The 15469-nt window shown below is 36.0% G+C and overlaps 1 protein-coding gene across 3 annotated transcripts in view; it reads right to left on the bottom strand.

Annotated features, from left to right (window-relative positions):
- Positions 1–15469, bottom strand: part of Afg1l (AFG1 like ATPase) — a 198995-nt gene that overhangs the window by 60041 nt on the left and 123485 nt on the right. For all 3 annotated transcript variants that reach the window (XM_048784887.1, XM_015499929.2, XM_048784924.1), the window contains one exon: positions 2976–3058. In XM_048784887.1, coding sequence (XP_048640844.1) covers positions 2976–3058 — 83 coding nt within the window. The remainder of the gene's footprint in view (positions 1–2975; positions 3059–15469) is intronic.

Below are 15469 nucleotides of genomic sequence, written 5' to 3'. Positions count from 1 at the left end.
TGGTTTTTCCTTGGAACGAAGCTTGAATTTTGTTTTTCTTTTCAGGCATTTGGGTTCCAGTGAAATTGACTTGAAAGTAATGGGGACTCACATATTCAGGAACCAATCCCAGATGTTTGGCCAGAGGGTAATAAAGAGAAATACGTGTTTTAACAGGGCAATATATAGCATAGAACATTAAAGTCCATTACAGGGAGAAAATAAAAAGGAAAGAATTGAATCAGAAATATTAGTATGACCTTAGGGAAATTTTCTTTTACTCTGTCATGAAAGATAGTTCTACTCAAATGCTTATGTGAAATAATAAAATGTACATCCCTAGCATCCTAGCTTGGTATATAATATTATTTTTCCACTTCTGAAATGATCTTAATTCCTAAATCCCTCAGGGATGCATATCTACTTTATCCTCTGACTGGGATGTGCCCACAGGCTCTTTCATTTTAGTTATGACTATGGTCAAGCCCTTTTGATGTTAAATTTATGAACAAATCTGTTTTCCTTGAGGATTAAATGGGATACATACACACACACATGTACATATATATAGTATATAAAAATCAAAATATATATAAAATATATATTTTATACACAAATACATATACATATGGATATATTTTTTAAAGAAAGGTATTCCAGAGTATCAGTGTATCCTTTGTAGATTCTAGTTTCTTGGATTCTCAGATATTGTTAGAATCTGTTTTCCTTAGTGAATGTTTTAAAAATGAAACCAAATTTCATCACATTAGAATCATCTTACATTTTTCAGGAAGAACAAGGGACAAAATTGGGTAAGTCAGAGAGAGAAAATGGCTATGCTTCAAGCAAAAGCAGCTTTTTCACCTCCAGTAAATCCCACTGAGACCTCTTTGGCACGATGAAACAGATTTCATGATTTAGACCCAACTGTCATCTTTATTTAAAGATATATCCATTAGGAAAATATTTTAATTCTTCCACATGAGGATATATTTTTTGTGGGGGGGGGCGGCAAATGAGTTACCTCTTTTGAAAAAAGAATAAAGGGAATAACAATAAACTAATTTGTAAGTACCAGAAATTTGAAATAGCAAGAAATATGTAATGAAGAATCAGAAAAAGATTGTGAATATCAGAAAAATAAAACAACAGGAAACACCAAGAATAAAAGAAATGGGGGAAAGAAAAGGGGCAGGATGATGAACTGAAATTGAATTTAATGCATGTATGAATTTATCAGGATGAATCCAACTATTATGTATAACTAATAAAATACTTTTAAAATTTTAAAAAATGGGAATGGGTTGAATCTAATGCGGGCTTTAGAAATATAACTAAACTAAAGTCATTTTCAGTTCTCTTTCAATTAGTGCTATCAAGGAGTTCTTTTCAAAGAGTTCTACCAAGTGTCAAATGGCCTTCAGAGGAAGGCAAGGAGAAGACAGGCTCAGAGCCTCCCGTCCCCTACATCAGAGGGCGCTCCTTTTAACCATTTGATTTACAGAGTTTGATTTCAGATTCACATGAGAATCAGGTTAATTTTAAAAGCTTTGGCTTCATTTTTTCTTAAGATTGAAAATGACTATTATAGAGAATAAACTCATTATCTTATTATATGACACTCCTCCCAAAGTTTACCTTTATCTTGAATTCTAAAATTACAGATTATTTTTTACTTTTCTTCCACTTATATAACTGAAATAACACTGTGAACTATACCCTGTTTGGCTTCTTTCTCTCAATCTGATTTATAAGATTTAACCATTCTATTGTGCTCATTAATCATTAGTTCATTTTTATGATTGAATATAATATATTATATGCATATACCACAATTTATCCTTTCTACAATTGACAGATATTTGGACTGCCTCCATTTTGATCATTATAAATAAAGCTTCTATGAATGTAAAAAAAAAGAATAAAAGACACTATGAAGAAAAAGTCAGAGTTAAAGCAGAAAAATAGTGCTATAAGAATTTTTTAAAATTATAAAGTACTTTAAAGACAAAGTCCTTAAGGGTGGATGAAGAACTTCCCAGAATAATCATCAGGATCTGAATAATAAACTAAAATAGTCCTTTTGATACATTGTAAAGTATGCAATTTTAATTATGTGATTTTTCTAGCTAATTTCTGCTTCAAAAACAGAAAGTACTTCTGCTTACAAGGTGGCAGAGACAAGAACTTTTCTAAACCTCTCATATGCACGTTGTCATCAAAATTTAAATTACCAGAAACATGCCTTTTAGTTAAATTACAATTAGCCCTCAGACAGATCTATTTACTGAGAACCCACTATGTGCCAAACTCTGTTGGCATATACTAAACAACAGTTTGCATTTGTAAAGCACTTTTTCCTTTTCAGGTTCTCACAAATAACATTTTAAAACAAACTGTATTTGTTTTTCTGCATTAACTGCACATGCTGAATACATCTATTATTATTAATTGTTCTTACTCAGGAGAATCTTATTTTTAAAATCTGCAAAATATATCCAGTTGTATTTGCATATAACATATATTTTTCATCAGTTATGTATGGAAGTCAATCAACCACTATAAATACAAACAGATTGTCTAACAAAATAAAACAACAGTTTTGGGGGAATGGAAATGGCACACTTGTCAGAAGATGTCCACAAATAATTAATTACTTTAGCACATTAAAGATATTCTCTTAGTATCAGAGCCTCTTCTAAGAGGGTACTCATTACTTCCTAACCATCTGTCATCACTCCTCCCCAAAAAACTAATTAGGCTTTCATCCAATCACACAATATAAATGATGCAAATATGAATGGTCAAAGCACAGTTTAAAGAAGTTAATAAAACATTTTGTTTAAAAATCATGGACTGCAGAACTAGTCTTCATAATAATTAAAATGCTTATTTTTCCCATTTTTAAATTATTAGATATTGAACTTGGAAAATTAAAATATAATTTAAAAACCAAAACCACACACACACACACACACACACACACAAATACTTACAGGTAGTAGAGTTTTCCTGCAGCTGGGAGTTCCCTTTTCCGGTAATCTATCCCAGAATCTAGCTGAACTGTATTACAGTATTCCTGCAATCCAAAAACAGAAAAAAAATTTTTAAATAAGTAGTGGCTCAGAATTATAAGCTTTCTGCTAAACTATATATATTCTTAATTTTTGAAATGTTTCAATGAAATAATGAGCTTAGGACAAAACAATAAAATTCATGTAAAATTCACAAAATTAAAGTTGCAATATTAAACATATATAAAGCCAGTAAAATAATAGTTAAAAAATCAAGATTTGCACTATGTTTTACTGAAACTTTGCTAAAAATAGCACTGTCAGCAAATTTCCCAAATAACTACATTAAGGTGAAAGGAAATATACCCTAATATCCATTAATCTGAAATGAAAAGCTGGAGAAAGTATAACTTGTGACTCTTAAGCACAACAAATTTGAAAAATGCAGTTTTTCATTAATAATAGCGGTGAAGTTGTTAAAACATAATTTTTCCTCATAAATTTTCATAAAGCAATTTTCATTTTTAATCCAAACTAAAAAATCAGCCTATAAATTTTTTCTTGATTTGTCCAAAAAACCTTGGGTCACCACTCTTCTGGAATAAATGTGTGTGTGTGTGTATCTACACAGCCCCCAAATCCAACTGATCAAGGTATGACAGCAAAAGTTCGTTGGTTGTTATGAGTTTTGGTGTATGTGTGTGTGTATTTATGTGCACTTATGCACCTTGGAAGATGGAAAACAAAGGATTAATAAAGAAAGGACATTAGTGACACAGGATGACTCAGGCTGAAAGGAAGCATCTGCAGTAGGAAAGGACACTGAAAACTTTGATGGAGCAAAGAAAACTAAAGGACAAGGGCGGCAGCAGCTGTTTAGGAGTGTAATTTTGGGGTCCAAGATAATTGTGTCAAATAGTAGTTTCCAAAGACAGATGGAGATAGCAACCCTCCACCCTAGCCTATCCTTCTTACAATGGGATATTGATATTCCAATCAAAATGAAGTGGGCTCCATGCTCTGCCCTTGAATCTTACAGCTAAAGATTGGTGTAAATGATGCTATGCAACAATAACTGATGTGACATTTGAAGCAGCTTTTTACTTGTTGGCTGGAATACTTCTGGACTCCTGAAGTGCCAGCATCTAACTCCCTAGAGGCCCCTAAACCATGAGAAGCTTAAGTTTCCATACAGAGAAAGGTCGTGGAGAGGGCCTGAGATTACATAAAGACAAAGGTGTTGATCAGTCAGTCCCCAGCTATTTAGGCTACAGTGACTATTGTACTGAGAGAACTGCCAGCTGAGCCCTCCCCAATTCCCTGACCTATAGAAACCAAGATAGACAATAAGTAATACTGTTTTAAGCCTCTAAATGTTGCAGGAATTTATTTATTTATTTTATTTGTTTGTTTTGAGTGCCAAGGATTCAACTCAGGGGTAGTCAACCACTGAGCCACATCCGTAGCCCTATTTTGTATTTTATTTACAGACAGGGTCTCACTGAGTTGCTTAGTGCCTAGCCATTGCTGAGGCTGGCTTTGAACTCATAATCCTCCTGCCTCAGCCTCCCAAGCTGCTAGTAATACAGGCATGCACCACCACACCCTGTACAGGTATTTATTATGCAACAATAGATCATCAGACTAGTAATGTGGGGGCACACTTGAGAAGTAGCAACATTCTTCCTCCCTGAAATTCTCTCCTGTGTTGCACTGCTATGTCAGGCCTCTTTATCACCAGCACTCCAGAGAGAAGACTGCACAGAGTGACAATGAAAAAGTATTTCCTCTCCTCTCATGCTACAGCTGCTGAGGGACTCTGGGAACTGAAAGAAGGAGACCAACCATCCCCTTTGGACTGAGGAGTTTCCCCAAGATGGAGGATGTTTCAGGACTCAGAACTTACGGTACTAACATTAGGAAGTCCTGGGCAATCTGGGCCAGTTGGTCACCATAAGAATGAAGACCCAGGAAACTGGGCTGGAAGGCATAAAGTATATATTGCATTTTGATATATCCATTTAAATTTCCTTATTATAAAAAATTCCCCAAGAAGCCAGTCCTCTAAGGAAGCCTACAAAGTTAAGCTTTTCTACCATACATTTGAAGAACAACCCCTAAACTTACCAAATGCAAGGCTCCTTATACTGCTTGGCCTGAGCAGCCAGACACCCCTGATTCATTGTTCCAAGTTGTTCAACCCTCCCTCCCCGCTGGGCTTACTTTAAGTACCTATAGAGGTCGGTTGAGCTCTATAACCCTCCCACCAGAAAGGAATACAGCATTCCAAATACATGCATTCCACCCTCCTCTTACTTCATATGACCTGTGTTAAAAAAAGTTATTGTCAGATCTCCTTTTCAACTTTGATCAACCTGAGGAAAGATATGCCTTCCCTCTCCTATGATGGTGGGGGCTCAATGAGCCAGCCCCCCCAAAAGAAGAAGAAGAAGTAGTAGTAGTAGTACTTGTTTAGGAAGTAAGTCATACTCTTAGGGAAATCTGCCCCATGTGGTAGGTAAGGGCCAGTTATTCACATGCTACCCTATATTATAGACAAAACAGTTCAAAGAACATCAATGTAGTCATACAAATGTATTTGCCCAAGTTCTCTATTTCTTTTAAACCAAAATTTATCTTATATGACTCCACATTCCTAATTTAGTAAAAAAGAAATTTCCTATTTTAAAAAAAGGCTAATGGAAGTTATACAAGCTTCAATTTCTTTTTCTGCGTAACTAACTTCTGGGACATGAGTGATTAAGCCCTAACAAATGATTGCATTTGTACATTCACTAATCACCACTGAGGAATACCTAATCAGCAGCAAAAGAACTATAACCAAAGCCCTTAGATGTTAGCTCTTAATTGTCTGAAAAATACTAACACCCAGTTTATCTTTTTAAAGAAAAATAAATCTCAGATATTCAGAGTTTATTCACAGCCTAGATGCATCAATACATTTGCAGAAGGGTAGAAGAGGGTGAAAGCTAGCCTATTTCCAAGTAGAGAATAAATCTAATGGGTCTGATCTCTAAGTAATTTCCTAGTATATTTACAAAACCTGTGACCCCCCATACCACTATCCAATTCTAATGTGTGACACCATAACACTAATCAGCCATGAAATGAATTTATTTTAAAATAGTTTGTACATGCATACAAAGAACAAATACAAATATATATTCTGGATATGCAATTAGGAAATTTGGGGAATACAGGGAAAGAAGTTGACCCACCCTTGTGAGCCTTTGACTTTGGAAAAAAAATGTATGACTAAAAGAAATGCATTACAGCAACTTATACTATCCTCAAATCTATTGTCTGTGTTGTTAGCAATCCTGAATAATATTACTAAGAAAAACAAAAGCCACCTCACACAATAACTTTATATAGCTTCTACTCCATTTCCAGTTTGAAGAATAATAAACATTGTGAAGAAAATCCTTTAAAGTCACAACATATTAACCTCTTAAGCACAGACTGTAAAGAGCTCTATTTTTCATGTAGGTATTAGTGGTTCATTCATGTCCACCTTGCTGCACTCAGTTTAAGCCTCATCTAATCAAGTACTTCATTCCTCACCTCTGCTCTCTCAGTCCTTGGTCTATCTTTAGCAAGAATCCTGTCCAACTGATTTAGCAAGAATCTTTATAGCCTTGTTGTCTCATCTTAAGAATTTTCCATTCACTGACACCCATACTCTGCTAATGGCTATAAAATAACCTATATATTGTTAAATGTGAAATTGAGCTCATTTCTCTAGCCTACTTCAAAAACCATGATTCTTATTGTAGTAATCTTCAATAAAGGCTTCCCTAGTTCTTAAATAAGTATTAAAATAATTTTTCTTAAATAATTCTTGAAGCACTGATTCAGTGGGTCCTTACCTCATAGACCTGTTATCTATCAACTCCGTTGGCATAGCCTGAGTTTGCCCCTATGACAATTCCATCTCTCTGTTAACTCTGGGTACTCAGACTTTTGAATACTTTCAAAATTAAGCTTGTCATTCACTTTTTTTTTTACATGTCCTATTCAAAGCTTGATCATTCACTTTTATTCCTTCATCTAGTTTAAAACAAAAACCATTTAATAATTGTTGTTGATGGGGTTTTTTGTTTGTTTGTTTTTCAAAGGCCAAGGACTAAACTCAGGGCCTTGCTCATACTAGGCAAGCGCTTTGTCACTGAGCTAAATCCCCAAGCCCCCATTTAATAATATTTCCTAAACTCCCTTGTGGACCTCTACAATTCCCTTTTTCAAACCTATACCTTCCTCTTACTAGCATCTTCAACTAGTACTTGCCCAGAGCAAAAGGCCCATCAAGTTATTAGTGTCCTCTCTGCCCACTCCAGAAAAGATCTCCCTTTCTGATGGTTTCCCTCTCTGGGCAACTGTTTTCTCCTATTCATGTTCAGCATATAGAACAGTTTAGTTTTAGCTTGAGAAGAGTACACCCCATCATTTCATCATGACTTGTGAAAAAGAAAGTTTTAGATCACAACCAAAGCAAAAGAATAACATCAGTATTTTGAAGATAGACAAGTGAGCAGTCACTATTTGTTAAGATGTTTCCTCTAATGTATGCTATAGTTAGAAAATATGGGCTGATAGATCCAAGCCCTGGCATCTAAGGGTAAGATCACAAATATCCTCATTTCTGAATGAAGCAGGGGAAAAAAAGTATCCAAATGAGATAAAAGTTTAGAAATATATAGAGAAAACTGAGTTCCTCAAGGAGAAAATGTCCCTTTTGGAATGTAGGTCCCATGGCTTGTGAACAACTTGTGAGCTGGACAAAGGAGCCTAAGAGATGGAAAGAGACAAAAAAGGTAAGAACATATGAAGAGCCAATAAATTACTCTGGAACTTTCCAGTTCCCTATAAATTTTCTGGAATGTAGCAAAGCAGGAACAAGACCTCAATAGAAATAGACCATCAACTGCATGAAGCTAGAGGCCAACATCTGACTGGACCATGACCCTCTGGCCTGACCATCTGATCAACCACCAGACTTACTATACAACTGCAAGAGAGTAGATGTAATCTGAAACCTACATACCAGATCAGACCCCCAAGAAGGAAACACAGCCTTCCTCAGTATTTCCCAATCCTGAAAAAAGTCCAGCCCCTACGGATCAAACATATTCCAACTAATTTTACTCTGATAAAAACCCAAACTTAAGCCCTGGGGGTAGAACTGGCTCTGGAGATAGCGAACACCTGCCCTAAAGGTGTAGACTTTCACCTTTTACTTTCGAATAAAGCTCTTCCTCCCTTGGCTAAAACCTGACACCTCCTTAAGTTCTTTTCTGCAACATGATCAAGAGCCTGTAAAGTTCAAGTAGAGGTCTCTGCCTCTGGAGAGACTTCCCTGGAACCTCTTACAGTGACAATAATTGGTGCTGAATAAAATCTCTTGGAGTGAGGTTGGGGGATTTAGCTCAGTGACAGAGCACTTGCCTAGCATACACAAGGCCCTAAGTTCAGTCCTCGGCACTGAAAAAAAAAAAAAAGCCAAAATCTCTTTTAAAAAAAGAATGTATGGGCTGGGGTTGTGGCTCAGTGGTACAGCACTTGCCTAGCATGTGTGAAGGACTGGGTTCAATTCTCAGCACCACATATAAACAAATAAATTAATAAAGGTCCATCGATAACTAATAAAAATATTTTTTAAAAAATTTTTAAAAAAGAATGTATGAGATCAACAGCCCAGAGGAAGTAAGCCCACATTAAAGTATAACTAATAAGACTATGAAGCTTCATCTAACAACAGATTTCTGTAATAATGTAATTTGCCCAAATCATCTGTTAGCTTACAAATATTGTAGCACACAATAGAATTGTTAAAATGAAGATGGGAAATGTAAAGGATGATTGGATCAACATGGAATCTAGAAAAATGAAAGAAAAAAAAATTAAGAATTTTCCTCATGTACTCCTCAAGGAGCCATTTCCCAGCTATAGACAGAGTATTCTACTCACCAAGCAAATTAGCCCACCAACAAAGAAAGATCAGGTTGGGTTATATCACAGTGCAATAGACAGTCCCTTAAAAAAATCTATCTTTTTTTATCCATTCATCTATTGAAAATAGATGAATGGATTAAAAAAATGTGGCATTTATACACCATGGAGTATTACGCAGCACTAAAAAATGACAAAATCATGGAATTTGCAGGGAAATGGATGGCACTAGAGCAGATTATGCTTAGTGAAGCTAGCCAATCCCTAAAAAACAAATACCAAATGTCTTCTTTGATATAATGAGAGCAACTAAGAACAGAGCAGGGAGGAAGAGCAGGAAGAAAAGATTAACATTAAACAGATACATGAGGTGGGAGGGAAAGGGAGAGAAAAGGGAAATTGCATGGTAATGGAGGGAGACCCTCATTGTTATACAAAATTACATATAAGAGGTTGTGAGGGGAATGGGAAAATAAACAAGGAGAGAAATGAATTACAGTAGATGGGGTAGAGAGAGAAGATGGGAGGGGAGGGGAGGGGGGATAGTAGAGGATAGGAAAGGTAGCAGAATACAACAGTTACTAATAGGGCATTACGTAAAAATGTAGATGTGTAACCGATATGATTCTGCAATCTGTATTTGGGGTAAAATTGGGAGTTCATAACCAACTTGAATCTAATGTATGAGATATGATATGTCAAGAGCTTTGTAATGTTTTGAACAACCAATAAAAAAAATCTATCTTTGCTCTAAAATTGAAAGATCATTGAACAAATTTTACAAACTAAGTTGTGTATGGTGTCCTCTTCCCCCAGGCTGCAAATACTTGTGACTACTAAGCTACTGCCAATATCATCTGTCCAGTGTCAGTGTCTTGGGCTTGGCCATCTCATACTATTTAGAGTGAGGGATACACCTCCTTTACCAACAGGGCTCATAGCAGGAAAATAAAAAGACAAGCCATAAACTGGGAGACAATATTTGCAAAACACATATCTGATAATGCCTTCATTCTAGAGTAAAGATCTCCTATAACTGAATAATAAAAAGGCAGATAATGAAATTAAAAGATGGGCAAAAGGCCTGAATAGACATTCACCAAATAAGCATATGAAAAGGCACACAACATCATGAATACACAGGGAAATGTAAATTCAATCCAAATGTGATACCATTACACATCTATTACAATGGCTAAAAAGAAAACAAAACAGAAGCAAACTTGACAATATCACATGCTGAAGAGAATATACAAGTACTAGAACTCTCGGACATTACTGTAGGAATGTAAAATGGTATAGCTAATATAAAAATTGGTCCGTGTTTTATTAACTCAATTATACACTTATCACATAGCCTAATAATCTCTTGCTTAGTTATTTATTCAGCAGAAACAAAGACATGAAAGCCTATGTTTCACATGAAAACCTGGAAGTAGATATTTACAGTAGTTTCATCTTAGTTGCTAAAAATGGGAAACATCTCAATTGTTCTTCAACTGGAAAATTAGAAAACAAACTATAGTACATCCATACAATGGAATAATGCTCAACAATAAAAGGAATGAACTACTGACTCTCCAAACATGGAAAATCACGAACACTTTATGCCAAGTGAAAGAAATCAGTCTCAATGGGTACACTTGCATGATTCATTTACACAGCATTCTGGAAAAGTGAAACTATAGCGGGAGACCAGTTTGTCAAAATTAAATAACTTATATTAAAACAGGGAGAAATTTACTGTATTACATCTCAATAAACTTCACTTAACAACAACAACAACAAAAAATCAGAACAGGGTACTATGGAAAACAAAACTAATCTGAGGAAAATGGCAATTAAGCAAAGTTAGCCAGGTGAGGAAGAGAAAATAGGGAAGCATGTTTCAAACTCAGGAAATGAGACCTATGACACCTAGATGCAAGAGAAAGTTTGGTTCATTTGGGATCTAAAATTAGTTCAATATAGCAAAAATGTTGAGTACAAGATTTAGGATGCTTTCAGTTGCACATATTCCAAGAGTGGCCCATAATGGGGCCATGGAAGCTGGCAAGAGCTCATATCCTGCAGGCTTTGTAAACTACTTTAAAGAGTAAAGATCATATGGAAGTAATTTAAATTTTAAGCATAGATAAGCTCATATTTAAATTTAAAAAATCATTGTTTCGTTTTGGGGAAGAGTCTAGAAGAAAAAAAAAACTGAATAAATGTTGATCAGTAAGCAGGTATGGGGAAAATCCAGGAAAAAGTGAAAGGGGCCTTGGATCTGGGGCTGTAGATCACTGGTACAGAGCCTGCCTTGCACATACATGTGAGGCATTGGGTTCTATCCTCAGCACCATATGAAAATAAATGAATAAAGATATTGTGTCCATCTACAACAATAGCAAAAAAATTAAAGAAAAAAAAGTGAAAGGGGCCTTAAAAACAACATAAAAACAGAAAAGTGAGTGTATCAGAGATAGGAGTCAACAGACTTTGACTACTTTCAGGATAAAGGGAAGGAGAAGAGGATGGATCCTGGGGTTCTGACTTAGGCAACCACACAGTTACACCATCCATAAAGAACCGAGGAAGAGTTTGGTGGTATGCTGGATTTGAGCATTTTTAGACTTCTCCAAGTACAGATATCCATAATAGATATCAGGCTTAGAGCTACAGGACATGGAATCAAGGCAAAGATTCTGAGTTAGGAGCAATTATCCAAGAGTATATTAGTGCTTTTAGTCAACATCTATGAGAAGACCAATTCAACAGGGCATAACAATGAAGGGATTTACTGACTCACATAACTGAAAAGGCCCTGGCTCTTTTCAAATCTATCAGTTCTGCCCTCCTTTGAGTAAGAGTTTCATCACAAGGAAGGGTTTACTCATGACAAAGAAGAGAGACAAGAACATTTCCACATTGATGAAACGAAAGTCCTGAACTGCTCTGAATATGCTGATTATAGCCACCACCACCAATTCCTATAGCCTGGGAAATAGCACACACTAACTAGTTTAGGTATGAGTTTCCTGATCCAATGCAAGTGGGAGGGAAGATGGCAACCAGTGGTTCTCCACACTGGGTGCACATTAGCTTCACCCAGGAAGTACGTAGAAAGCATATTTGGGGAAGGAAGTTTTGTTAACTTATTTTGTTTTAAGCTCCTTAGTAATTCTAATGGGCCAGGGTTGAGGACCTCTGGCTTAGCTTAATCAAGCCCCACCTCTGATCATTCAATCTAAATTACATGGGTATTCCACAATAGCAGAGAGGTGGAGCAGAACGCAAGGAAACAATCACAATGTCCAAGCAATAAAATCCATGAGACCTCTCAAGGTTAGTTTATGACCCAAGAATCCCAGAAATAGAGATTGGTGGCACTGACTTTCTTCTAGCTTATTTTTGGATGAATAAAATGAAAAAAAAAAACTACCATCCTTCACATGGCAGTAAAAGACATAAGATCTATGGGTTGTCAACTATTTGAAGTACAAAGGAGAAAAGTAGAATTTTAAGGAGACAAAGGACTCATAAAGCTGGAATAGTCTGATTGCATTAAGAGTTTTCATAGTGTGTTGGTATTTGTCATCTTTAAAATGTCGACAAGAAACTATAGAGAACAAGAATCTTTATCAACTTTGTCAACTAGGATGACATTAACATATCATTTTTCTGATAAGCATTAATAAATTTGGATGACCTAAAATACTAATTCACAAGTATTGACAAATCCACAATGAAAAATGTACAGAAGGGGTGGAAAAATGACCTTTATGATGAGCTACTACAGACTTGAGTCAGTGAAGGACTTTAACATCTCAAAGTACATGAGCCTAGGTTTTTGTTTTTGTTTTTGGTGGTGCTGAGGATTGAATCCAGGGTGGTGTGCACTGCAAGGAAAGCACTTTACCAACTGAGTTATATCCCCAGCCCAGCCTAGGTTTTTAGAGTTGGGTTTCTGATCATATTTTATGCCATAAATTAAGTTTCATTCTGAGCACCATGAGGATGCCCAAACATCCTGATCTGGATGTGGAACATCTTAATCTTCCTCTGAAACAATGAGTTTCTGGATATGTCATTAAAAATATTTTCAAAGTAACTGGACGCCCATCTCCCCTAAATGGGCAAAGCACCAGCATCTGGAGGAATACCTTTTTAAAGCAGGATTATTGGCCCCAATTTGCCAATGCAATATCTGAGGTTAAAAAACATATTTATTATTTTTTTAAAATTTTTTGGTACTGGGGATTGAATCCAAGGGTGCTTAACCACTGAGCCACATCCTCAGCCCTTTTTTGTATTTTATTTAGAGACAGAATCTCACTGAGTTGCTAAGGGCCTTGCTGAGTTGCTGAGGCTGGCTTTGAATTTGCGATCCACCTGTCTTAGCCTCCCTCCTTCCTCCTGGAATTACGGCATGTGCCACTATGCCCAGCTCAAAAAAAAATTTTTATGTCTAGAGTTATTCAGCCTACTCACAGTTGAAGGAAGCAGCAGCTGAACTCAGGTGAGTAGATTCTACACTTTTTTTTTTTGGTGGGGGCAGTTTACTGGGGATTGAACCCAGCATCTTGCACTTTCTAGCAAGTGCTCTACCACTGAGCTACATCATCACACTCAGCCCCCTTTTTTAGCATTTTATTTTGAGACAGGGTCTCACTAAGATGCCTAGACTGACCTTGAACTTGGTGATTCTCCTGCCTCAGTCTCCTAAAGAGCTGGGATTACAGATGTGTACCACCATGCCTGGCAGGCTGTGTATTTAACCACTATACAACTTCTATGTTCAGAATAAGGCATGGAATAAAAGTTCAAAAATTCTACCACTCTTTAATATTTTGCTAATTATAATTCTGTAATAGCCAATTGCTGATTTAATTACGTACAAGCAATATCCAATAAAACTCCGAAACTATCATACCTCAATTCCATGTGATTTTTTTGTCATTTATTTATATATCTTACTGTGTTCAACAAGGATTAATAGGGATTCTCTAAAAATAATATTTGAGGTAATCCCAGTGGCTCAGGAGGCTGAGACAGGAGGATCACGAGTTCAAAGTCAGGTACAGCAACAGCCAGGTGCTAAGCACCTCAGTGAGACCCTATCTCTAAATAAAATACAAAATAGGTCTGGGGATGTGGCTCAGTGGTAAAGTGCCCCTGAGTTCAATCCCTGGTGCCAATAATAATATATCTGAAGTAGCTACAAATTTAATTTTTAATGTTAGTCAATGCACAGGTAAAGTAAAATTTGACAAAAATAAAATAAATCTTTAATTGTAAAGATTCTTTGACCTAGAAATTACATTTCTAGGAATCTAACCTACAGAAATATCAACTCATATACAATACAAATACATTAGCAAACATGTTTTTAAAGTATTACTTGAAAAGTAAAAATATAGAATAAAGCTAAGGATATAAAAATAGCAGATTAATTTTAAAATAATAGTGCAGCTATACTGTAAAATCTAAGATAGCCATCTAAAAGAATGAGATTGAGTAATATTTGGTATCAAAAGATCTCCATGATATTTACCTACAAGGGATAAAAGCACAACCCAGTTTAGGGTGTATCTACTATAGCATTAATTTACAACAAAAGAAACCTATGTGTTTGGGCATATATAAAGACATATGCATATAATTGTATAGGAAATGACTGAAAAGATACTAAATTTTGTGGAGGTGGGTAATGAGCATTTAAGCCAGGGCACTTAATCACTGTAGCACATCCCAGCCCCCCCTTTTTAAATGATTTTATTTATTTATTTATTTTGCATTACAATTCTTAATACACCATTATACAATAATTTATCATATCTCTGATTATATATAAGGTATGCTGACACCAAATTCACATCTTCATACGTGTATTTTGTATAATGATGAGAGTCTCTTTTCACCATCCATGCTATTCCCCTTCTTAACCACTGTAGCACATCCCAGCCCCCCTTTTTTAAAAAAATATTTTTTTAGTTGTCAATGGACCTTAATCATGTATTTATATGTGGTGCTGAGAATTGAACTCAGTGCCTCACACATGCTAGGCAAGTACTCTCCTCTGAGCCACAACCCCAGCACCACCAGCCCTTTTTTCTATTTTATTTAGAGACAAGGTCTCACTGAGTTGCTTAGGGCCTGCTAAATTGCTGAGGCTGTCTTTGAATTTGTGATCCTCCTGCCTCAGCCTCCCAAGCCCCTGGGATTGCAGGTATGCACCTGCAATCCCTGGCAGGTGCCTGGCAAAAAAAAAAAAGATACTAATTTTTTAATTGTGGCTTTTTCTGGGAGAAAGTAGGAATGAATTGGACTAGAGGGTGAGGAAAAATGGAGAGAGGAAAGAATGGTGAAGGGGAGCTTTCAATATTATGCAATGTTTGGATTTCTTAGCCTGGTATGCGTTCATTTTCTCTCATGAAATTTTACAAAAGATCTTAGAGAACTCCATGTATTGTCCCCAAATAGTGACACTCAGAAAAAGTTGGTAGTTGTCTTATTGAAATCAC

The sequence above is a fragment of the Marmota marmota genome, unplaced genomic scaffold (assembly GCF_001458135.2).
Source record: "Marmota marmota marmota unplaced genomic scaffold, marMar, whole genome shotgun sequence".
Classification (NCBI taxonomy): domain Eukaryota; kingdom Metazoa; phylum Chordata; class Mammalia; order Rodentia; family Sciuridae; genus Marmota; species Marmota marmota.
The sequence above is the reverse complement of the archived record's forward strand: the minus strand, read 5'-3'. Positions and strand labels throughout refer to the sequence as shown.